The sequence below is a fragment of the Carassius gibelio genome, chromosome A21 (genome assembly GCF_023724105.1).
Source record: "Carassius gibelio isolate Cgi1373 ecotype wild population from Czech Republic chromosome A21, carGib1.2-hapl.c, whole genome shotgun sequence".
NCBI classification, from domain to species: Eukaryota; Metazoa; Chordata; class Actinopteri; order Cypriniformes; family Cyprinidae; genus Carassius; species Carassius gibelio.
Genome location: NC_068391.1, coordinates 6,827,194 through 6,851,205, shown reverse-complemented (window position 1 = coordinate 6,851,205; position 24,012 = coordinate 6,827,194). Strand labels below are relative to the sequence as shown.

The 24,012-nt window shown below is 36.8% G+C and overlaps 2 protein-coding genes across 3 annotated transcripts; both read right to left on the bottom strand.

Moving 5' to 3' along the window:
* Positions 1–113: 113 nt before the first annotated feature.
* On the bottom strand, positions 114–21,499 carry LOC127941957 (calcium/calmodulin-dependent protein kinase kinase 2-like). Its single transcript, XM_052537443.1, has 16 exons — positions 20,997–21,499; positions 12,605–13,235; positions 11,711–11,758; positions 10,219–10,272; positions 9,323–9,374; positions 9,016–9,149; positions 8,415–8,451; positions 8,249–8,270; positions 8,063–8,151; positions 6,660–6,859; positions 6,525–6,578; positions 6,309–6,382; positions 6,141–6,228; positions 5,525–5,656; positions 5,258–5,358; positions 114–2,973 (listed from the first exon to the last, which is right to left on the bottom strand). Exons 2-16 carry the CDS (start codon positions 13,190–13,192, stop codon positions 2,901–2,903), a joined length of 1,746 nt encoding a protein of 581 aa, XP_052393403.1. The 5' UTR covers positions 13,193–13,235; positions 20,997–21,499; the 3' UTR covers positions 114–2,900.
* Positions 21,500–21,626: 127 nt separating this feature from the next.
* Positions 21,627–23,434, bottom strand: LOC127941958 (small nuclear ribonucleoprotein Sm D3). 2 transcript variants are annotated; one of them, XM_052537444.1, is made up of 4 exons: positions 23,280–23,434; positions 22,597–22,730; positions 22,267–22,459; positions 21,627–21,857 (listed from the first exon to the last, which is right to left on the bottom strand). In XM_052537444.1, the coding sequence occupies exons 2-4, from the start codon at positions 22,720–22,722 to the stop codon at positions 21,790–21,792; spliced, it is 387 nt and encodes a 128-aa protein (XP_052393404.1). In that variant the 5' UTR covers positions 22,723–22,730; positions 23,280–23,434; the 3' UTR covers positions 21,627–21,789. The 2 variants fall into 2 exon arrangements, with proteins under 2 accessions (XP_052393404.1, XP_052393405.1); XM_052537445.1 differs by lacking the exon at positions 23,280–23,434 and adding an exon at positions 22,927–23,073.
* Between the last annotated feature and the right edge of the window lie 578 nt (positions 23,435–24,012).

Genomic DNA, 24,012 nt, shown 5'->3' with positions numbered 1-24,012 from the left:
ACAGAAATGTTCTACATTTTACAGATAAGATTGAAAGCATTTAACCATGTCGAAACAATACTATTTCAACTGTTACTACTTTTAATAACGCATGAATAAAAATAAAACAAAAGTAAAGGCAACTTTAATTTATTCAAATAATCAACTGGATACAATATATAGAATGACCAGCAATGATCAGAAGATGCTGTAAAAGAGCTCAAACATGCTTCCAAAACATGCTGAATGAAACTGCGTGATTGTGACGGCATGCATTTACGTAACATCGCTGTAAACAGCCCTCTCAACAGTGCTCAAATGCAGTTGCTAGTGTGATATGGATGCAAACATTTACTCTAGCCCTTCAAGAAATACTGGGCAGAAACAGTGAGGAATGATATTAAGAAGTTAAAAATATACAATACAGCGTTCCCTTCAATATACAGCTCTATTCAACATAGCGTTTGCAATGTCCTTCTTTGAGAAAGTGGCTGTACATAGGAAACAAAAAAAATGCTGTCTTTGATTTCAGCTGATGAATTTTGCTTCTAGTTTTGAATGTACAGAAAACGGCCTCATCCTTCATGTAAAATTTTCATTAAACATGCATCATCTGATTTCTGCTAAACATTCTAACGTGCAAAAGATAAATCATGTATTTTCAGATTTTCCTTATAAACACTTACTCAAAAAAGGGGAACGGTGCTTCTCTAGTCCTGAATATATTATTTAAAGGTCATCAAAATCTGTTAAAATGTTCGCTTACATATGCAATAGTGCTATTGTTTAACCAGCTTCGTTTGGTGCACATGCATATTTAAGTCAATATTACAAGTTTTCTTCAACATTCAATATCCAATAGAAGACACAACCAGCTGACTTACACAGTCCAGAACTGCACCACAATGTGAGATTTCTTATGCATAGTAATAGTACCTACACAAGAGATTCAAATAAAAGTCTTAGAGAGAAAGAAAGTCACAGAAAACAAGTACTATAAAATACAGCAGAGGTTAACATGCAGGGAAACATAAAAAGTGAAGAAAATAAAGTTGACTTATAGTCAATACTTATAGTATTACAAGGTAAACCAACAACATACATTCAACCTACTTGTGCAGAAAAGACTCCCCTGATACATGGAAGCATGAAATATGTTATTAATTTCAGTGGTGGAAAAGCACCATCACGCCAACATTTTGAAACTACAGCTAAATAGAGCAAACAAACAAACAAACAATCATAGAAAAATAATCAACACAGGAGATACATGACCATAGTGCACATTGAGAAAATCTCAACAGGGCTTTGGACTACTTTTGCTAACTTTAAAACTGAGCTTAAGCAAGTTACTATAGTTCTACACTGTCTAGAACAGCTTATCTAAGATTTCCAATCCTACTTTATCTACAATTCTAGCATACCAAAAAACTCTACACACGTGTACTGATGATCTATGCTACAGTTATGAGTATGAAAATGTAAGGCATATATCTGTGTCAAAACTGACAAACACTGATTACTAAAATGAAAAGTCATGCATAGATTGCACAAAGTTATTGTATTTCCTCAAGAACTTCATAGAGTATGCATCCTATATAGAAATGCTGACAACGAACTCACTCTGATCATGAAGAAGTCAGAAATGAACCACTATATGTCATTTTGGTAACTCTAAACAGGAAAACAAAGTGAAATTACAGTAAGAAACTGTTACCTTCATGGGTCAAGGGGGTCAAAAGGGTCAAGTACATACAAGAAGAATGGTCACAATGCCTTTTGTGGCATTCCCAAAGGTTATTTGTGCACTAAATAATTAACCTACTATTCAAAACCATGCTATGACCATAAATCTCTCTCTTTGTTGTTAAAAAAGAAAGGAAAAGAGAGATAGTTTCCAGGTTTGGTCCTGTTCACCATCTACAGCGCTGTCATTAATATAAACACAAAGCTGTGTGTTTTGATATATAAACAAACACACACATACGAACATATCTGCAATTTTCCTAAATGACATTAAACACATTTCCTGACCAGGAATTTTAAGAAGTTGAATTATTAAAAAATTATTTTAAATTTTTTTTTAAACATTTTTACTTAATTTGATTAAGCACACTTGATTTTGAGAAGAATTTCAGTTGAAGTTGAAATTAATTTCTGATGAAAGTCTGAGTTTTTTTTTTTCTTCCATTTATCATTTTTAAACCCAACTCTAAAAATCTAACAAGATCTGTAAAACTGCAATAAAGCAGCACGTCTCCCTAATTAATGACTGATGGAAAAATCTAAGAAATGAAAAATTTATTCTAAAAACTTCTTAGAGGTTATTGTCGGCAAATTTGAAGATTTTCAGTATTTAAAGCTATTTATTATTTAATGTGTTCATTTTTGTATACTTGCATACATTTTATTATTAATTCATTAATTTTAATTTGATCAAACCTGATGTTTTCGAGAAATTAATTTCTGATGAAAGTCTTTATTTTATCACTTTCAAATTCAGTTCTAATAATCTTTAAGATCTGTAGAACTTCAATAAAGTAGCATGTCTCTCTAATTAATGAGTGATGAATTGTAAATCTTTTCCCCCCAAAAATCTGGTTTGCTTTCTGGTGGCGCCCCCTAGCGGAAGTAGGGGAGTAAAGCAGAGTCTCTGTGCCATAGAGGAGAGTAAAACCACACACGCACACAGCAAACAGGTCCTGAGAGATGGCAGAAACCTGGGCGGACAGATACAGTGCATGCTGCTGTGGACTGTACAAAAGCATGCATGAGCAGGTGGGCACCCTCCACATCAACAACCCAACAAGAGCTTCTTCCTCTCTTCCATCTTTCCATCCACGCCCCAGCCCCAGGTCCATATCCTGGCCTTCCGGAAGCCAAGACAGCCCCATCCTTGCACAGAAAGACACCCACAACTATCAGGAAAGAACTTCATCCTCGCCCACGAAGGGCAGGTCCATGCTTCGCATGCCTTCCTCGCTCTCTTGTTTCCTAGGAAACAGACAAATGTGGAGGTTTAAAATAACTGCACATTCCAGGCGTGTCAACCTGTCTATGGCAATGCAGACTTGTTGTTAAGTGCAGCTAGAATTGTTAGGCAGCGGGGAAATTAAGTCAGCGCGAGGGGGAGTTCATGGCATCGCATCAGTCATATGCTCGGGTCGGAAGGAGGCACATGAAAATGACTGACTACCATGTTTTTTTGCGAAGGGGTTAGACTGGGACGGCCAGGTCTGCAGCGCCGCATGCAAAATGCACCCAGTCCGATAAACCAATCAGCGTCCTTGTAAAAAAAATGACCATGGTTGGGCGGCAAATCAGGATGCTCCAAGATTTAGAAGGACCTGGAAAACATCATCCTGAACTCCCCATGAACTTATAGGAGATAAATGAGCTTATTTTTGATCTGTTAAAACATTACACGCAAAATATAAATGCTTGATGTACTAAGGGTTGATTATTAAAAGTAGCCTGTACAACTACTAATGTTTTTAAGAGGAAATATCCTGAATATTTTAAATATTACATGCATAAAAAGCTGTTTATCAGGTAGGAAAATACAAGCGGAAAAGCTTGTTATTCATTAAGCCATTTGAATGATAATAGTTTTGAGCATGCAAATAACACCACACCATCCATACCTTTTAAGTGCAGATCATGCTAACAGTGCTAACAGGCTAGCGGAGCTTTACTTGGGGGTACAGAGATTGCGGCAGTATTGCAAACTCCCTGCTCTCCCTTTTCTAGATGGCAGGAGAGATTCGGATATGCAATAATTCTTAAATCGGAGCGTTACTATTAAATATTCCTGACTAAAAAAGCCTTAAATGTATATTTTATTAAATATAACTCAAATATGCTAACGATTACCACAGAAAATGACTGATGCTTTTCCCTTGTTTATTAAATATCAACAACAATAGAAATAGGTTAAAGGGATAGTTTACTCTAAAATGAAAATTCTGCTCACCCTCAAGTCATTACAAACTTGTATGAATTTCTTCTATTTTTAAGAATCTTGAAGAATGTTGGTGACCAAACAGTTGACGGTAGCCACTGACTTCCATAGTATGTAAAAAATAGTGCCACCATCAACTACTTGGTAACCCACATTTTTCAAGATATCTTCTTTTATGTTCTGCATAAGTAAGTCAGTCATACAGGTTTAAAATGACATGAAAGGTAAGTAAAAGATGACGAAATTGTAAGTTTTGGGTGGACTATCCCTTCATTTAAGCGCTGCTAGCAAAGCATTGTAATGATAGCTTCAACCAGGAAAACATAGCTGCAAGGGGGCACTCATGAGTCATAAAATGAGAAAAATGACTCTTCAAAGCTAAGCTCTGCAGGACACAGGCCCTCCAGGACCGAGTTTGGAGACCCCCACATTAGACCTTATGCAAAGAGTCCCCAGACAACCTTCTACTTCCAGTGAGAATCTGAGGTGAGCATCTGATGGTCACTTTACTATCCCAAGAGGCCACTGGAGAGGATTTGTGAATGGCATTGAAGCATCATAACTAACGCTTTAGGTCACATGGCAATGATGATTTTAGTATGTCAGGATTACATTGATACTACACACATTATATAGAATTTCACTTCTTAAGTACATATAGATTTAGTGCATTAAGAATGTACACTCCATTCAACAGGTTGGAGTCGAAAAGAGTCTTTTATGCTCACCAAGGCTGGATTCATTTAATAAAATGAACAGTCAAAACAGTGAGAAAAATTTGTGAGATATTACAACAATTTTATATATATATTTTTTTATATAGTGTAATATTTTAAAATGTAATTTGTGATGAAAAAGCTGAATTTAAGCAGCCATTCACTGTCAAATATCAGTTATGTAACATTGTATATGTCTTGACTGTCACTTTTGATAAATTAAATGCATCCTTGCGGAATAAAAATATTAATAAATGGACAGCCTGCCTGCCAGGCTTCTACTTTAAGTGCATTACTGTAAACTAATTTTTAGTTCATTTTTAAGCAACTGAGAAACTAGTCAAAATTATTTTCTGTGGAAACGTTGCATACACATTAAGCTCTATTTTACCTCAAAACACACTGACGATTCTTCCTTATAGTATTACAGAATGACCTAGTGCGGGTAAATAGAATAGTACACCTATACTATAAGTTCCAATTAAATAACAAACTAAACTATTTTACATTTTCTATGACCACTGAATCCACTGCAGAGTTGCAAGTGTACGTTCAGGACATCTGTTCCAGTTATAGCCCATCTCTAATAAGTAAGACTTACGAAAGCGTGAGTCCTGGTGCGGCGGGACTCCTGTCTTCCCTGCGGCCCCAATCAAACGGGTTCCCAAAAGACCGTTTGCGCAGCATAGTCCTAACCAAGATCTACAGCAGAGGGCATGCAGCAAGTATAAGTAACTCCAAAAACAGTACTTGCGCTGTTAACTGTGTGGATTATTTATCTGTTATATCATCTGATGAGGTTATTAGCATTGAATACATTTTGTGTATTCATAACAACAAATATGCCACAAGCGGCTTGCAATCTTACCACGGTGGCCAGGCTGGGGATGTGCTTGACAGAGTTTTCCACCTCCTCCTCTGTGACTTCTATCAGGCTGCAGCAGTTGGCGTCCTCAGGGGGGAGGGGCTCAGCGCCGTGCCGCGTCACCCACGGGTGCACCTGCAACAACAACAATGGAACAGAAATCCTGCTTTGATATCATTCATTAACTCAAGACAGTGTCTAGCAGCAGGAGTATCCTATATTCACACAGGAAGTGCTTTGAAATCATCTTTAAGAACAAAGAAGGATTTCGTTTGTGGTGCATTTGAAGTATGGAGGCTAATTATAGCATAAGAAAAAATATACTTCCAATTACAAATAATTTGTGGTCAGTAACATTTGTTTCTTGAAAGAATACTTCTATTTGTATGATACCGACATTTTGAACGGTAGCATGTATGGTTTCAAAAAAACAAAAAACAAAAACATCAACCAATAGTGTAATTCTAGACCAAAACTGTTTATTTTTCTGACCTATCACAGATGCGGGCTAGTGTTCAGGAAACATACTGTTGACATGAATATAGTGTGGAGATTACACACATATCACTTTTGTTAAACTTGAAGGTGGTGTCACTGGTGGAATAAAAGTCACACTGACCTTGATTTGTGGGACGGCGATTCTGGTTTCAGGGTTCTTGTCCAACATTTTAAAAAGAAGGTCCTTTAAGTCATCTGACATGTCTGTGCTGTGAAGTGGGCCAAAAATGCTATCAATGCCAGAACATCAAAATGGGGACGCTCTTTCAGGCTCAAGAAAAATACTCACTTCTCAGGAAGCTCCACTGGTTGGGTCTTGATCTTCTGATGGAGGCTCAAAATACGCTCATCCATAAACGGACACTGTAAAGAAAGGAAGTAACGTCAAAGACCACGTCGAAACGAATTTGTTTTATACATTGTCTTGAAAAGTTGTGGTGAATTGTTACGGTTTATATATATTTGTATATTTCATGATATATACAAAAGTCTAAACAGGGCATACCACTCCAAAGATAAAACAGTACAAGGTGACTCCCATCGCCCAAACATCCAGAGCCTATAAAAACACGATATTAACTTGACAATGAAAATTAACAGGATGTTTACAACTAGCTTAGAGTATAATAGAGCTCTTAACCTTTCCAGAGAAGTTCTTGCGGGTCTCTGAGAGGGTCTCTGGGGCGAGAAATGCTGGCGTCCCAATTGTGCTGGTCAGGAGGGCGTCTGCTCCCTCAAACTGGTTACTGACCCCAAAGTCGGCAATTTTGACATGGCCATCTTCTCCCACAAGCAGGTTGGAAGGCTTGATGTCCCGATGAATGATTTTCTGATAATGCACTGTTGAGGATGAGTAGTTGCCATCACTTTTAATCATTAGTTAATGCATTTTGAAGACTAGTGTCACAATTTGATGTATAAGGATACTGCAGATAAAAATGTCACAAACTTTCTTGATCTATTACTATTTTCTATCTAATAACAAACCTATTAAAATTAAAAAAAATTGTTAACTGGTAGAAATAAAGCTGAAATAAAATTATAAATATTACATGAATGCTTTAAATGAAAATTTTAAATGTATTGGCAACTTAAGTTTAAGTACCAAAATTACCAACAAAACTAAAACTGAAATAAAACTAATTAAAGCTATACACACACACACACACACACACATATATATATATATATATATATACAAATAAACAAAAACTAATACAAATTACAAAACGAATGAAATGTAAATTGAATATGTATGTAAAGCTAATACAAATGATTAATAAATACCATAATAATGTATAAATCATACTAAAATAACTCTACAAACTTGGCAGTTCTTGGACAGAATGAGCAATGGGCTAAGCATGAAAACTAAAATGATATTGAATATTGAAAATATAAAAATAAGGACTACTACTATTTTCCAGACTATAAGTCGCAGTTTTTTTCATAGTTTGGCTGGTCCTGCGACTTATAGTCAGGTGTGACTTATTTATAAAAATTAATTTGACATGAATCAAGAGAAATGAACCAAAAGAAATGAACCAAGAGAAAACATTACCGTCTCCAGCCGCGAGAGGGCGCTCTATACTGCTCAGTGCTCCTATAGTCTACACTGAAGACATAGAGCGCCCTCTCGAGGCTGGAGACGGTAATGTTTCCTCTTGGTTCTAAATAAATGCGACTTATAGTCCAGTGTGACTTATATATGTTTTTTTCCTCATCATAACATATTTTTGGACTGATGCGACTTATACTCAGGTGCGACTTATAGTCCGAAAAATACGGTAAGTCAAAATAATAATGAATACTTTAATGGTATATAAATAATACTAAAATAACACTGCTAAGTAGGTGGTTCTTGGCCGGTATAAGATATGCTGACAAGACTTTAGTCTAAACATTTGGCTCAATGAGACTATAAAGAGCCCAGCCTGTGGCACGAGTCCATGTAAATGTACCTTGCCCCATTATCTGGATCTATTAGCAACAAGCATGAGTATTGATCACACTACTAAGCATTAGCTAAATTCCCGTACTCACAATACTCAATTCCTCTCAGCAAGTCCTGGAAGTAGAAGCGTGCCTGGTCCTCATCCAGGGGCTTATCAGTAGGAACCTCCATCACTGCTCTGCAAACACATGGGGAACGAGACACAGTTTCTCTAGCAGAGTGACACTAGCACAGCATGGGCCGCCGCTACAATCAGAAATGACATGCTTACTCACCCTCGCTTGACAAGCTCAAACACTGTGAAAGCACACAGGAAAGTGTTAGGATGCTGTGCATTACCCTATCTGACTTCACATACATTTAGCACAGAGAAGTAGAATTAACTGTGCATGTGCAAGTATGTAGCATCTGCCAAAACAATGAGTATCTGGCCAGACTTACCCATGTACAGATGGTCCTCACTTGGATCATCCAGCACCTGCACAAAAAAATCAAAGAGGTTTAGAAAGGGAATGAAACCAGTCAGCATAGACCTTATATTATGCCATATCTGATTTGATGTAAATGAAAACAAGGGTACGAGGGATAGAAATGCAGTCCAATCAATATGACAGACTGCATCAAAGTCAACGTGCATCAACATTTAATTATCACAACCCAGTTTTGTTGACTTATTGGTCCACTAGAAATTTGTGGGAAAGCTTTCTTTCAGTGTTTTTATTTGCTAGATAATAAGTGGCCAGTACATATCAGTACACTGCAAATAATTATTTTCTTAACCAGAAAAGTTGTTTTTCCTGGTATATTTTTTTAAGCATTAACCACAATAAATATTTTTAGATTTCTATTCCTTACTGCCTTATATTTATTCATGTCAAATTTAATTTGATGCATGTCATTTTAATAGGAAGAGTAGATGATGGGAAACCTGTTTGCAAAAAGTCATTATTGTTTAAAATTCCACTTGGTTGCACTAGTGGTGCATAAATTACACACTAAAGTCTGGAGAAACAGGTTGCATATTGACAATACAAACACCCACCTCCACAAGCTTCACCACATTAGGGTGATCAAGCTTCTTGAGGATAGCTATCTCCTGGTAAACACGCTCCAGAGGCCCTTTGGGCTGAGGAGGGCCCTCAGGGGCCAATTTTGCCCCACGAGGAGGAGGTCTGCCTGTTTAAACCAGCACAAGAGAAAATCATGTGAAAGGCTGAAGTATTGGGCTTTCTGCTAGCTGATGAAACTGTGCCCCCAACCTCACACACACACACACACACACACACTCACACATACACTCAATCATAAACCCCGCTGAGCGTTCCATCTGCTTTAAAGCAGACACTTACGCGGGAACCCAGCCTGCCTCATCAGTCGTTTCTTGGACAGCACTTTCATGGCCTGTGGAGAGTAGTGAGAATGAGCGAGTGAGAGCAGATATCCAGTGTCATTACTGGTGCTGGGCGACATATGCCCCATTCTACAGCCAGTACAGAGAGAGGGCTACAACTGCCCCCAAAAAATATATATATAAAAAAATAAATAACATTTAATCAGAAAATGTAGCAATTTTAAGTTAATATTTAATGTAATATTACAGCTACATATTATTATTATTACAGCATGTTCATAATCACTATTATCAAGATTGGGATATTCTATAAAAAATGTTTAAATAAATTATTTATCAAATACCAACAATCTTTTTGCTGCCATACTGTATATTGTTGGAGTCTACAACTGCACAAAAAGTTAAGATAAAATAAGCTATAAACAATTAAAGAGAAATAAATACCAATAAAAAAAATATTAAACCAATATATTTTTACTATTTTTACTGAAATAATGCTAATATTACAACTAATATTAATACTACTATTATTAATAATAATAATAATTAAGATATGGATATTTAGAAATAGTTTAGTCAACAGTGAGAACAGAGATATAGTAATATACAACTATTGATAATTTAGCTAGATTATGAGGCCATGGGTTTAGTTAGATTGTTGCACTAGTGCTAAAATGCATTGTACTTCAATTAAAAATCACATCATAAATATTATTTTATGAACTTCTTCATGGACAGTGTCTATGTGACTATTTTAAGACTGGCTGCTGAAGGCGACCTGAACTAGGCAATCATTATTTAAAGCTTACTGATAACACTAGCATGTTAGCTCTTTACTATTCACACATGAAGTGTGTATACAGTTGTGCAAGATCATGAGACTGTGTCACTCACATAGTATGTGTTGTCGTCTTCATTGTACGCCAGCTTGACAACTCCATAGGAGCCCTTTATCAGGAAAACAAGGTGTGTCAATCATGACAACTAGTACCTGGATCAAACCGCAACACGGACACACTCAGTAACATGCAAAACTGTGGGAAACAGGAGGCTAAAGTGGCCAAGCATTTGTGCCGTTTGATTAACTGGAGAACATGTAAACCAAACTAAGCCAGTAGGCAACAGCCGGCATCATGATGAATGCCATAGACAGGCGTAATACCACGTCTGTTCTGTCTCCATCTCCCTCAAACCTACACACACACACACACACAGGTCCCAACTGGGATAGCAGATTGCCGTTCCAGCAGGGAATCCAACCCTTTAGACACAGAGATGAGAGCAGAACAGGAATCTCCCCATCCAAGCTGACAGTTTTCCATGCCCTCGAACAGAGATGAAGCTTAGTGGAACAGCAACAGTGAAAGCACTTCAGTGCTCCTTTCACTTGCATCACTGCATTACTCTATTTATTGCTTTAGAATATCCACTACATGCACCTATCATATTGTACTCTTCTTAGAAAAAATTGACCATGGTTATATTATGGATCACATGGTTTACAAGGAATTCCTCAAAGTACTATGCAACGTGGCATTTAAATGATGCCATGTCCAAAAAAAAGATTTACCACATGGTTCCAAATAATTACAGTATTCATATAATCTGAATTTAAAACTCTATGGTATTACAATAATACCCTGTTAAAAAGAGGTGGAGGGAGACTACTGTCTGTGCAAAATTGATTTTGAACAGTCAACAGCCGCATTCTATTTATTTTTAACAATGTAATGTAAATAGTTATCTCTTGTATTGCTGTATTTATAATTTTCATATACACTATAGTTTAAAAGTTTAAGTTCAGTAAACATTTAATTCAGTAAATTTTGTTTTGAATACCTTTGTTTAGCAAAAATGCTTAAATTGATCAAAAGTGACAGTAAAGATGTTATATGGCACATTAAACATTGATAATAATAATAATAAGAGTAGGTTTCCTGAGCACCAAACTCAGCTTTGCCATCACAGGAATTAATTACATTTCAAAACATATGAAAACAGAAACCCAATATTTCAAATTGCAATATTATTTCACAATTATTACTGTTTTAAAGGTTTTTTTATAATAAATGCAGCCTTGATGAGCATAAGAAACTTCTTCCAAAAACATTTAAAAACTTTAAAGACCCCAAAAAGTTAATGTGTATTTATTTATTTATTAGCCAAGATCCAGAAAAAGTCAAATGTGGGATAATTTAATGTCGTTAATTTTGCATTGATGACCAACTTCACATATTTTGTTACTTTACACATTTTTTGTGAATTTTTTTTTTTTTTTCTGCAGCAAGGAAAATAGCTCAAATTAATCTTTCAGCAAAGTATACATTCATCCCAGCCTTGGCAGGAAATTATCTATACATCAATAATAAATGAAAATTAAACATACCTTTCCGATCTCATCTTTCAGCTTGTACTGGTTGAGCTGCACGCAGTCCTTTTGAAATAAAGAAACAAATGATATCAATCAGTGGTACTGAGGACTTCTTTAAGGAACTGTAGTCACTGGAGAAAGACAACTACTTCAGCCTGTGTGGCCAAAGACCACAGCAAATGCAAACTTGATTCTCTCATCAAGAATGATGCTGGCAGCATTCCAGGTTCAAAGAATCAAAAGCATTAGCAGAAGTATTAACAAGGGAGAATTTGAGCCAGGGTTATTATAGTTAACTAAAAATAAAAGCAATTTTAATTGAAAGTTAGCTTAATTTGAAGTACTAAAATAACAAAAAAAAAAAAAAAATACAAATAAATAAAAACTATATAGATAAAAACTAAAAAAATTGCAAAAATACACTACAAAATTACTAAAACTTTGAAAACAGAAAATATTTTACAAAATGTCATTGAATTCAAAATATTAACAAAAAATATAATAGCATATCAGTGATACTAAAATAACACTGACTTGAACCGAGAAAGGTACACAAGCTAAAGCTACGCACAGACTTGAAGCCAATCCAGAGAATGAAGAAAAGGAAATGTTCTCCTCAAAGACAACATCAGTTCTCACACAAGCAGCTCAAATTATCTCAGGCTATTTAAAATGTCGTGATCACAAGCAGCAATTTTTAGCCCCATTGCTTTATAATGTATATTTGATCAATTATCTTATAATATATTTATTATGTAATATTTAATATATATATTTAATATTATTTTGAAGTAATTTATATTAATAATTTAGCTAATAAATATTATATAATATTTTATTTAAAGGTTTAATTGTTTGATATTTTTGTTAGGGACTTCACTAAAGTTGCTATTAACTCCGGCCCCCTACCTGCAGGTCTGTGATGGAGACACGATGAGACTCCACGGTTGGTCTTCGAGGGAGGCGTGGAGACGAGTGAGGGGAGGTGATTGGCGAGTAGGGCAGCGATGGGTAAATATAGCGTCCGTTCAGCCCTGGAGAACCACAGGGCGATGAAAGCGTCTGCGATCGTTCCTGTAGCGACAGCTTCCTGTCGGAGAGGCTGAGTCTACCTCTGTGCTCCTGAGGTTCTGGGGAAAGCGCTTCCAGGCGACCAAACGTGTGGGATAAAAGATCACAGGAGGCCATACGGAAGGGCGGTACCGGACCTGACAACGTCGTCTCTGGCGTTTCCGTGCTGTCCATGTCCTCCACCTCCTCATCCTCTCCGCCCTCCTGCCCTGAGCCACCACTGGGCTCATACTCTGTCACCACAATCATAGACTCCATCTCGTTGGTACAGGGGCTCAGGCGCGTGGATGGGGAAGGGAGCACAACACAGCTCCGCAGCAGGTCAGGCAGTGGCTGATTGGGTGGCTGTACCGGCTGAATGGGCGGAGCATGGCCCAGAGCGGCAGGGGGATCAGAAGAGGGCCAGGAGGAGACACAGGGAAACATAGTGTCCTTCCCAAACACCTCTCAGTAGCCCCTCCATCAACACCTTGCAGGAAAAACAGAGTTGGGAAATGTTAGACTTCATACAGAATGTCAGCGCACATACTACCCACAGCTTTTGACCAATGAATTTCCTTGACTTTGAGTATCATTTGAGAACAGGCAGAATGATTACTTTACATTCAGACAGAAAATAAGCACAAGTCAAGTTAAAAGGCCCTTTCAATCAATCAACAAATTTCAACCAATCCCCAATATTTTATAATGTGTATTTTATATGTTATTTATTTAATATAATTATTAGACCTATTATGTAAATATTTTATATTTATATACCGTATTTTCTGGACTATAAGTCGCACTTTTTTTCATAGTTTGGCTGGTCCTGTGACTTATAGTCAGGTGCGACTTATCAAAATTAATTTGACATGAACCGAGAGAAATGAACTAACAGAAAACATTACCATCTCCAGCCGCCAGAGGGCGCTCTATACTGTCTACACTGAGCAGCATAGAGTGCCCTCTTGCAGCTGTAGACGGTAATGTTTTCTCTTGATTCTTGGTTCTAAATAAATGCGACTTATAGTCCAATGTGACTTATATATGTGTTTTTCCTCATCATGACGTATTTTTGGACTGATGCGACTTATACTCAGGTGCGACTTATAGTCCGAAAAATACGGTAATAATTAGTATTGTTAAGTGTCAAATAATAAACTGATATTTTGGATATGAATTATGAACTGTTATATAAATATATAAATGTATTTTTATATATTTGTAGCATATTTGAGTTGAGCATAACTATATTTCTATTTTTTATTTCCATGACTTTCACAAGGCTGCGCCATTTTACAAATTCCTGATATTTCTCGTTATGATATATACAAGTATTTATGAATTATAAAACATTTTTTTGCAGATATTGCCTCTCGTATAGAGATCACAAAGTGCAATGTATATGTAAATACATACATAACACACACACACACACACGCACGCACACACACACACACACACAGACCTCAATTCAACACACAAAAATAACATTTTCTAATTTCCATACAATTTAAAATTCTACAAAAATCACTATTTCAAAATTCCTTGATATTCTTGTGTTTTTCCCTAATGCTAATTATAGTAAAAGCCTAACTGGCAACAAACTTTTGACTCAAAAAAAAAAATTTCAGGTCATTGTTATATAATTATATTACACTGAAAATAGTTTACCTGTACAGATTGAATACTGAATACAGCTAATAAGCTTATAAATATAAAATGTTTCAGACGTTATTCATGGAAAGCCTGCCCGCAAGATTACATATCTCCATTCTGCTCTGAGCCTCAGTTTTTCATGTAGTTTCTTTTTCAGATTGGAGACTCTCTGTGTGTGTGTGTGTGTGTGTGTGGGAGAGGTGTGGGTCTGGCAGAATGAGAGAAATATAAGCAGGTACAATAAAACAGACATTCAGTCCTCTGAGGGGTTCAAAAAGGAGAACTAGTGTGGGCTGGCCCACCCCCTCCATGCGTCCTCATTTCTATCGCTCGCATTCACCGAGATCCACTGCAGCTTGGTTTTTCTTCTCTTTCTCGGTTTTGTTCCCTGTCATTTCTTCCTCTGCGATCGAATCTCTGCTTATGTTTTTGCTGTAATATCATCTCGGGGCCCTGGCCTCCGTGTGTTCTCCTGTCAAAACACCCACACAGCTGGAAGACGGTGTTCTCCCTCCCTCATTCGAGAACACTGTGGGAAAAAAGCCTTTTTTCTCAGCGTTCCTCATCTTTCACCCTAAATAAGAATGCAGAATGCACTGATGAAAATTCAAGATTTTCTATCTAAAAATGATACTTTCTCACAAATAAATGTCACTTTCATACTGTGAATAACCTCCATTCTCAAAAATCTCCATTTGGATCAAAAATGACATTGAAACAAAGACTCATGCCATATTTATAGACCAGAATAGAATAGAAACTGGGTAAACTCTTAATTTAAACCACTTAATAATCATCCAGAACATTCTACTACCCCCAAGCAATGTGCTAGAAATCATCTTTTGGAACACCTTAGAAACAATATAAGTGTCAACCTTTGTATGGTTACGCAAGCACCATTCACATTTATGCATAAATCATAAAAATCCTGCTTATTTTGTTTATTAAACTGTCTCTTCCCATCCATCACCTACTGAGACATTCAGCCAGTAGGACAGTGAATGATGGATTTTAGATGACATTAATATGACAACAAGTGACAACCAAGTGATTGTAACATCACGCAAGATGATATGTGCAACATATTGTGTTATAAATATTTTTAAAACACAGATCACCAGTCAGGCAGACAATACTGTTAGGCTGATATTAAACTTATAATGATACTTATAATAAACTTACATTTATGCAGTACATTTTCAAATCATTTTCACATTTTACACCCAGTACTTTTTTTTCTTTTTAATCCCCACAAATCATAAACACTTTCTCAGAGCAAGCCGGTCACAGAATCTTGGCAAAGTGACATCACTTTGCACAGGCCCCTCCCACGACTGTTGACGGACACTTGAGTGAGCTGTAAACAGTCTGTCCTTGTTTCGACGCCACAGCAGGTGTAGACAAGAATGTCTCCTAAGCAGTTGAGGTGTTTTGTTGTTGGATGTCAGAATGAACATAGCAATCGTCATTTACTACTGAGCCGCTGAAGATGAACTGGATTATTTTAGTTTTTACAGGGAATATGCAATCCGATCTGCCTCTGTCTGCACAAATCATTTTACTCCAGATTGTTTTCTGAACAAGGGACAATTCAAGGCAAGTTTTGCTAAAAAGTTCATACTCTAGGATGGATCAGTACCCACAGTTCATGATCCATTCCCACACTTTATTACTCTTACGATTATTTGCAAATCGTCTTTCCTCTTCCACAGAAGGGAGGGGCGGGGTGAGTAGAGCTCATTAGCATTTAAAGAGACGTGCACTGAAACGGGTCGCTGTGTACAAAGCTGTTTTTGACAAGGTAAAAATTGTGTTGGTGTACACAACCACTGAGGATTTTTAACCAAAATATGTTGCATACCAATTTGTTATCATACCAATTTGTGGAAAAAGGGCATCTGATGTCCCCTTTAACGTCAGATCCATTTTAATCTCTGGTGTTTCCCTGGTGTGGATGTCGTTAATGAATTCATGTCCTCCCATCTCTCAACCTCAATGACAAAGAGACAGCCCAGCTAAGAACAGAGCGGCCAGGCATGCCCGACCCATTTGTCAGCTCAGGTGCTAATGGCGGGATGATGAAAGAGTGCAGAAATTCAGAGGGATTGATGTGTCCTTATCCAGTCAGAGCGTCAGGCAACTATCTGAAACTCATGTGGCAGGATTACAGGTAGCATGCAAGCATCTATGACAGCACGAAAAACCCAGAGTCTCACGTCCTCTTTTCAACAACAGGAAATGCACGGTAGATGTGGGAAAGATGTGGCCTGACTGCCATGGTATAGGCTGAGCTATTTTAATCTGAGAGCAGTTTCCACATTCTTCTATGACCTACTTCAATCTTTGATGGATTGCAAACCAAGTGTTTCTCCTTCACATGCCCAGCCTACCAAATGCATGCAAACCTCGTTTGTTATGGAGACTCGGACTCACAAGCATAAGATCTCTGGACCCCCACAGCAACAAACGGGGTCTACATTAAAGAGTTTCCTCAAAGGACAACATCAAATGCATAAAAAGATCTACCAACTCGAGCCCTTAACCAAGATAAACTCCAGCAAGAAACCAATTTTACCCAAGAAACAAAACAGATGCAGCCTTACTCCAGATGACTTCACTCTCTAGTTGTCTCTACTATGGTGAGATGCACAGGGCATTCCCCAGGGAAAGGGCTCCACAGGGGAAGGACTGTCTGGGACCATCTGGAGTGTTCAGCATTCTTTGAAACATCAAAAAAAGTTTTGCTCTCTCAATACCATCTGCGTTGTGCTGTTGATCTCCACACTCAATGATTCTGACTCTTCATTCAGTTTTATAATAATGCCCTGAAATACCTCAAGCGTGATCGAAGAATGAACTTATGTGACACCATTCCAAAATCATATCAAAATGAAGTTTGTTTGGAGTTCAAAACAGCTTGCCAAGGTAAATTCTCTGGAAAAGTTTGCTCTGGCTTGTAAACACCTTCTAACTACCGATGCTCCATGGGCGATTACAATACCACTGATCTAAATATATGACACACTTGTGACTGACAGGCGACTGATCCAACACAAAATATACTTCTTTATGTACATAATTATGCAGGTAATATAAAACATTAATATATATCTGGAATTGGTATCTGAAACTGATTTGTACCATAATACCACAGGGCTCTAGACTAACTTTTTGCACTGGTTGCACTGGTGCGACTAACTTCTTAGGTGCACCAGCACAAAAGTTAGACACAATAAAAAAACAATAAAAAACTATTTGATGCAAATAGTTTCTAAATATTTTTAATGAATATAAAAAAAGGTAAACTGTGTGCCGTGTGTGTGGCAAGGCCAATGCATTAAAACAGTTCAGTTTAACCACCATTACTGTGCTTGTGCGCGGCTTTAATTGATGCGCATGTGCGCGCACACACACAGCACTCGCACACAGAGATCTGAGATTCAGAAGCTCATAAACTTGTCAGTGCTGCCATGCGACTTTTATTCATTGATCCTGAATCGCTACATTATATTTTTCAACAACAAGGGGGCAAAAATGCTTCATTGTTTGTAGAGAGAGACAGATGCAGACAATTTATGCATCTCTCGGCCTCTCTCAAAAATTTTCATCACTGTAAAAATTTCAAAATGTACGTCAGTACGCAGTTTTCCCTATTGCTCGCGTGCCAGCGATTATCTGCATGCCACTGTTGGCACGAGTGTCGTAGGTTGCCGACCCCTGTTTAATACAAAGGGCGGAAAGCCAATCACACAGAGTATATTTTACATTTAAAAACCATGAGAGGCAGTGGGATGGGGAAAAACCCACCAAAAAGTCTTGGGATATGCTTTTAAAAAGTTGAACTTACATTCATTTTACATGGCTTTCTGAACATGCAGCTCTCCTGTGCGAGATGCGAGTGCAACGGTGATAAAAGATGTCCCTCTAGAAAATGCGCTAAATATGCGTTCTGTGTGAACGGCTTGGTTTCAGTTTTGATGTAAACAAGATCAGTGTCTAGATGACATTGATGTTCTCTTTTTTGGCATTATTTTGAAAGAACATCGCAGCAGCGCTGAACGGCTGGTCGCACCGGTGCGACCTCTGATCTTTCTCGTCGCACTCTAGAGCCCTTTGCCATAATATGTTTGCAGATTTTTAAGAAACATGCTAAGTTAACATACTTGTTTATGTAAAAAAAACAATGCTAAAGTCAGTTATACTTCTTTTAAAATGTACATTCCGGGCAGGAATATTGGTCTCTGTTCCAGTATCCAGTTTGTATTTCAGCACCCCGGGTTGCCAGCTGTTAGAAATCACAGCGCATTTAATTTCATTCATTGTCAAGTTCGCTCGTTCCTGTTGGTGTCGTCAATCCGGTAACCTGCGTGTGTCAAGTCTGAGCAGGAGTGGCCCGGTTGAAAAAAAAACCCCTCCAATATTTTGTAACCCGAATTTTAACAGCATGTAAACGTAGTCAATGGTTCTGTGAAGATGAAAATTCCTTTCAACAAAAAGTTATTTAGATTAGTCTAAAAAAAATATTAAAATATTCTTACACTAACAAAGAAGTTTTTCTTTTAAGAACTGTTCACTGAAAGATTCTTTGGGGAACTCAAAATGGTTATTCTGGGGTTCGGTTCACGATTTATGTTCAAACTGAAGTAGTAATTCTAACTGAAAGCGCCAATGACACTGTTTTATATGTTTTTATGAAAAGATCTTCGCCATGAGTTCATTGGGGCCTTTACAATGAAATTAAGGGGCAAATTATTCAGGAGGGTTTAAAAGCAGAAATGTTCAGCTCACATTTAAACTTCTGAGCACAATTATTATTTATTTGAACTTTATTATTATTAGTATTTATCCTAGTGAAATGCCTTGTAACATAGACTCATATGCAAGTGCATTAGTGAAAACACATTTGTTTTTGTCCAAACTATGGGACTAATTGAAATAATTTTCTCTCAGACTAGGTTATATTGAATTTGAAAGCAGTTTAAAAACAAAAAGGTCCACCACACTTTATACAAGCCTGTGGATATTTTCCATACCCATGTGTTAGCTGTAAGTTGCATCTGATCATGTTCCATAAACTAAGGAATGAAAAATGATAATCATATTTTTGCACATGAAGCCTGACAAATAAAAAAACAGCCAAATGTATCCAGTTCACCCACAGCTAGATTTCAAATCATACCCCAATGGCTCATTCCACAGGGAAAAGCCCTCCAGAGACCATCTTATGCCACGCTCTCAAAACAAGGCAAACTATTTTAGACACAAAAACCCAAGCAACATGAAAACACAAGTCAGTGGATACAAAATATCATTTGTTAAAACAAAGCAGCACAGCTGACATCTAATGTGCTTGTATGAAAATAACTACTTTCATTGTAGGCATATGGATTTAAACATCTCACAATAGGCTAGCTGTCAAAACCTAGACTGCATTTTTGGATAAGAACAGTTTGCATGTTCCTTTGATGCCCAAAAATACTGTCTGGGCAGAGCTCACTAAATGTTGAAACACAGCCAGTAATTTTACAGGTTTCACTTGTCAACTGTCAAACAGACAGGATGGAAACGAATAAAGGATGCTGAATTCTTCAGTAACTGGGTCATTCAACAAAACATGTGCCATTTTTGTCTCTCAAATACACGTGTAAAAAACGACTTCAACATTCAATGGGTTATGCCAACTTTAAACACAAAAACACAATCCAGTAACTTTATTTTTATGCTTTTTTTCTTTGTTCGCATAGATGAGTCATTTCCCCCACTCACATATGTATAACTTCTTGCTATATAACAACAATACATACAACATTAAGGATGTTAATATATATAAATAAAACATAGAAGTCTAATATACAAATATATACGTGATTTATTATTAAAATGGTTCAAGTTTAACATTAAAATTATTGAAGGGAAACAACTAGGTCTTTTTGTTACTCATGTTAGTAGTTAAATCCTAAAAGGTCAGCTCTGTTTAGATTAACATGTATAGTAAACATTTAAAAAGTGTGGGTATTTGTTGAAACACAGCATTAAATTCTCTAAATAAGTAATTTATAGTTTTGTGAACTTGTATTCTCAACTTGAACTAAAAACTGTCAACCCTGTTTTATCAATCCTGTGCCAGCAAACATTACAAATGATTGATTTCACAGTTCACTGAGACATTGTTTTAATGAATGTTTTGAAATTTTACTTTAAATCTTATTAAAACAGAAAAAATGCGCCTATTCTGTAGAATAACCCAACTTCATAATACCCAAACTCATCTCATGTGAATATCAGATGTGTAACGTTATATGCTTTGATCACTCCTGTTCACAACTGCCATCCAACGCAATTTCGTGAATATTAATGTTATCTGCAAACGCTTCACGCAAACACCAACACGGTCTCGAAAAGCTGATTCTTTGTGGAGGAAAATTTTAAGGCTTGTTGTTATTTTGCTAAAGCTGGCTAACGCGTCTCTCACGAAACAGATGTTTGGAAAATCCAGCCGAGGATTAATCAAATCATTGTGACCACGTATGTTCAACCACGTCGCTTTATAGAGGTATAATACGAGTCGTTGGTTCAAGTGTCGTTTCCTTACCTCGGCCGTTTGTAAGATCCTGTTTTGGAAGGGTATGTTGTTAGCTCGCTGACAGTAATGGTAGCGGTTTATGATATGATGTGCAGACAGCGGGGGACGGAGGTGCTTCTGCTGTGAGTGAATGTGAGGAGTGAGGCGCCATCTAACGGTCACAAGAGGAACTGCGTCTGATGCTGCGCGGACAAGCACGGGTTTAGTAGATTAAACTTCATCGCAGTACTTCACTCGAATATCTGTACTCTTCTCAACTGAACTTTGACACGAAGTCAAAAATGTAACTTTTGATTGTTACAATTTCATGTAAATCCTCAAAGTACTATTTTACTAAGCCAGTAGATACGCTGCCATCTGAACTTTCATATCCAGGGATTTTGATCCACATAATTACAATTCAGTGGGAAAACTGCTTTCATTTAATTGTTTTCGATCAAATACTTTGACCTTTGTAAGTAAAATATGAGATAAAATCCATAGTAATATAAAAGTAAAAAAACATCTCTCCTAACTTCAACTTTGTCTTACAAAAAAAAAAAAAATAAATAAAAAAAAGGTGTTGAGGTGTTTACCTATTAATAAATGGAATGAGATACAATTAAGGAAAGACTGGTTTAGCAGCACTGTAAAACAGAATTCTTATTTAAGTAAGCTTTATTACATGAGAAAAGTGGGGGAAAAAATAGCAAAATCAACAAAACTACAAGACCACCAAATTTACCAAATAATAAAAAAGCACAATTTCTCATAAAAAAAAAAAACTGTACAAAATGACACCGTGATTAAAACAGGATTCATATTATCGTCTTTTCTGGAAAATATTTCCCCTTCCTCCTGGTCCTCCTCGACCTCTGCCCCTCGCTGCGACTGCAAAGGAAAGACAAACAGTTAGTGGTTTCATCAGCTTTTCCCATGAAAAGCATCAACATGTTAACAAAATGATGAACTGGGCTCAGTACTTTTTTGGAGGATATAAAAATTAATTGTATTATTTATATTCAATTTAATATTTATATTTGATTAATATTTAGAGGCAAACTGCTTTATTTGTTATTGGCACTAAAATGTACTAGATGCTCAAACAAAACCATTTGGAACTATACAGATAATTTGTATGGCTAAAAAGCATTTGACATTGCAACTACAAAAAAAAAAAAAAAAAAAAAAACAGTATATCTGCAGTAACTAATGTAATACTATAATTACAGTAAAATTATAAATATTATAGTAATGCTGTAAAGTCAAAGATACCATAAATGGATGTTGATTGACCAACCTTGAGCTTTGAGAATAGCAGCTTTGCCTCTTCCAGCTCCTGCACCTTGGTTTTTGTTTTTCATGCTCTTCAACATAGGGGCGTTTTTCAACATGTCTGGCAGAATGAGGAAGCGTATTTTGCTGCCACGAATGTACACCTGCTCCAGCTGTGACACTCTGCCGTCTCTATAGGTCACTGTAATGTTGGACATCTAGTTCACACAAAAAAGGGCAGTTGGTTTCATTATTCAGGACTCACTGCAGTGCAATTGAATGAATCCAGGATTAAAGTAAATGTCTGGGTAACGTAGTTACAACTCATCGAGAATGAGTTGTGATTCTGCAGTACCTGGCAGTTCATGTTATCCTCTGCTTCGATCAGCTTGCCTCTGTACACCTCGCCTGTGTTTGTCTCACAGGTCACGATGTGACCCTCTGCTTCATGCAGGACTTTGATGGGAACACCAATAGACATGTTTTACTCTGAAGACGAAATAAAAATTAGAATTAGTTTTGAATCACAATCAAAGTAATAAGAGCAGAGAGAATCATTCAGTCGTATCATTAGACTTAACCGGTTAAGTGTTTGAGTCACTAAAAGAGATCCGACTCATTAGAACGATTCACTCGGGAATCGGACTACACTGGTTACGCTCATAAGGTTATACTTTTGACTCACTTAAAAGAACCGGCTCACATGAATCATTCGTTCAGGAATCATGTTCAGTGAATATTGCATTTCCACGCTCAAAAAATGGAACTTAATGAAAACCATTCAGTTTTGGTATTTAATAAAGTCAGCTTATCCTGACTTAAATAACTAAACTAACACATTCCCAATGAATATTTAGACCTGTCTAGAACGACTCGAATAAATAAACAAGCAAACAATGAATGTCTCAAATGGACGTTGCTCCGCTAAAGCATCGAACAGATCCAACAACAGGACCGTATACTTTAGTGAAATACAAAACAACAGACTACAAATAATAGGTCTGCGTCATAAAGCATATCTTGACGTATAAAAAGTACCTTGTTTCGGCGGCTGCGTAGAAAATCTCACAGTTGAACAACGTGCCTGTTAGCGGCGTTTTCCCGCTCCCACAATGCAGCTGAAAGCAGAAGCCCCGCCCTTTCCTGAAACTCTGTTGCATTACGGGAGTCGAAGTCTTATTACTATGTAAAATTTCAGGTCAATCTAAACAAGAGGCAGATACCTCAGAATTACACAAGAGGGCAGTATTGAATTGTGGATATTATCTAAAACATTTCCATTCATCATAAACTTTAATCAAATGTCACAATTAGCAATAATTATTAATAAACAGTTGTTTTTTTTAATTATACGTCTTTGTTAATGTTACAATAAGGGTTTTGCATTTATTTCTGCATGCTTATAATAAAAAATATATATTTTATTTCATATTTTAATATTTTTTGCATGAAATACATATTTGACAGATTTCATGATGAACGATTCTGAAAAGATTATTTTTTTATATAATACAGTATATGCCACATATAAAATAATAAATTGTTAAACAATGGGGGGAAAAGTTTGGAGAAGTCATTTGTCTGGTTTTGGCATCATCAAGATTCATTGCTCTAGTCTAAGATATTGTGCAAGGCAGTAAGATCTGGTCTAAATTTGTTCTGTCATCTTGGTGCTTGATAGACTGATCCCATGTCTGTAAATCACTGCAGAACGAGAGACCATGTTATGCTCAAAATGGGCTAAATTGACGAGCCAAGACAGGAAGCATTA

What these genes read in the sequence shown, in the direction of transcription:
- LOC127941957 (XM_052537443.1), bottom strand. Translation starts at nt 13,192, where the DNA reads ATGTTTCCCTGTGTCTCCTCCTGGCCCTCTTCTGATCCCCCTGCCGCT. An exon ending in TTTGAGCTTGTCAAGCGAGG is followed by an intron (nt 8,152 to 8,248) that starts GTGAGTAAGCAT and finishes ATGTGTTTGCAG; the next exon opens with AGCAGTGATGGAGGTTCCTA. An exon ending in ACTGTTTTATCTTTGGAGTG is followed by an intron (nt 6,383 to 6,524) that starts GTATGCCCTGTT and finishes CTTTCTTTACAG; the next exon opens with TGTCCGTTTATGGATGAGCG.
- LOC127941958 (XM_052537444.1), bottom strand. Translation starts at nt 22,722, where the DNA reads ATGTCTATTGGTGTTCCCATCAAAGTCCTGCATGAAGCAGAGGGTCAC. An exon ending in AGGATAACATGAACTGCCAG is followed by an intron (nt 22,460 to 22,596) that starts GTACTGCAGAAT and finishes TGTGTGAACTAG; the next exon opens with ATGTCCAACATTACAGTGAC. An exon ending in TGCTATTCTCAAAGCTCAAG is followed by an intron (nt 21,858 to 22,266) that starts GTTGGTCAATCA and finishes TTTCCTTTGCAG; the next exon opens with TCGCAGCGAGGGGCAGAGGT.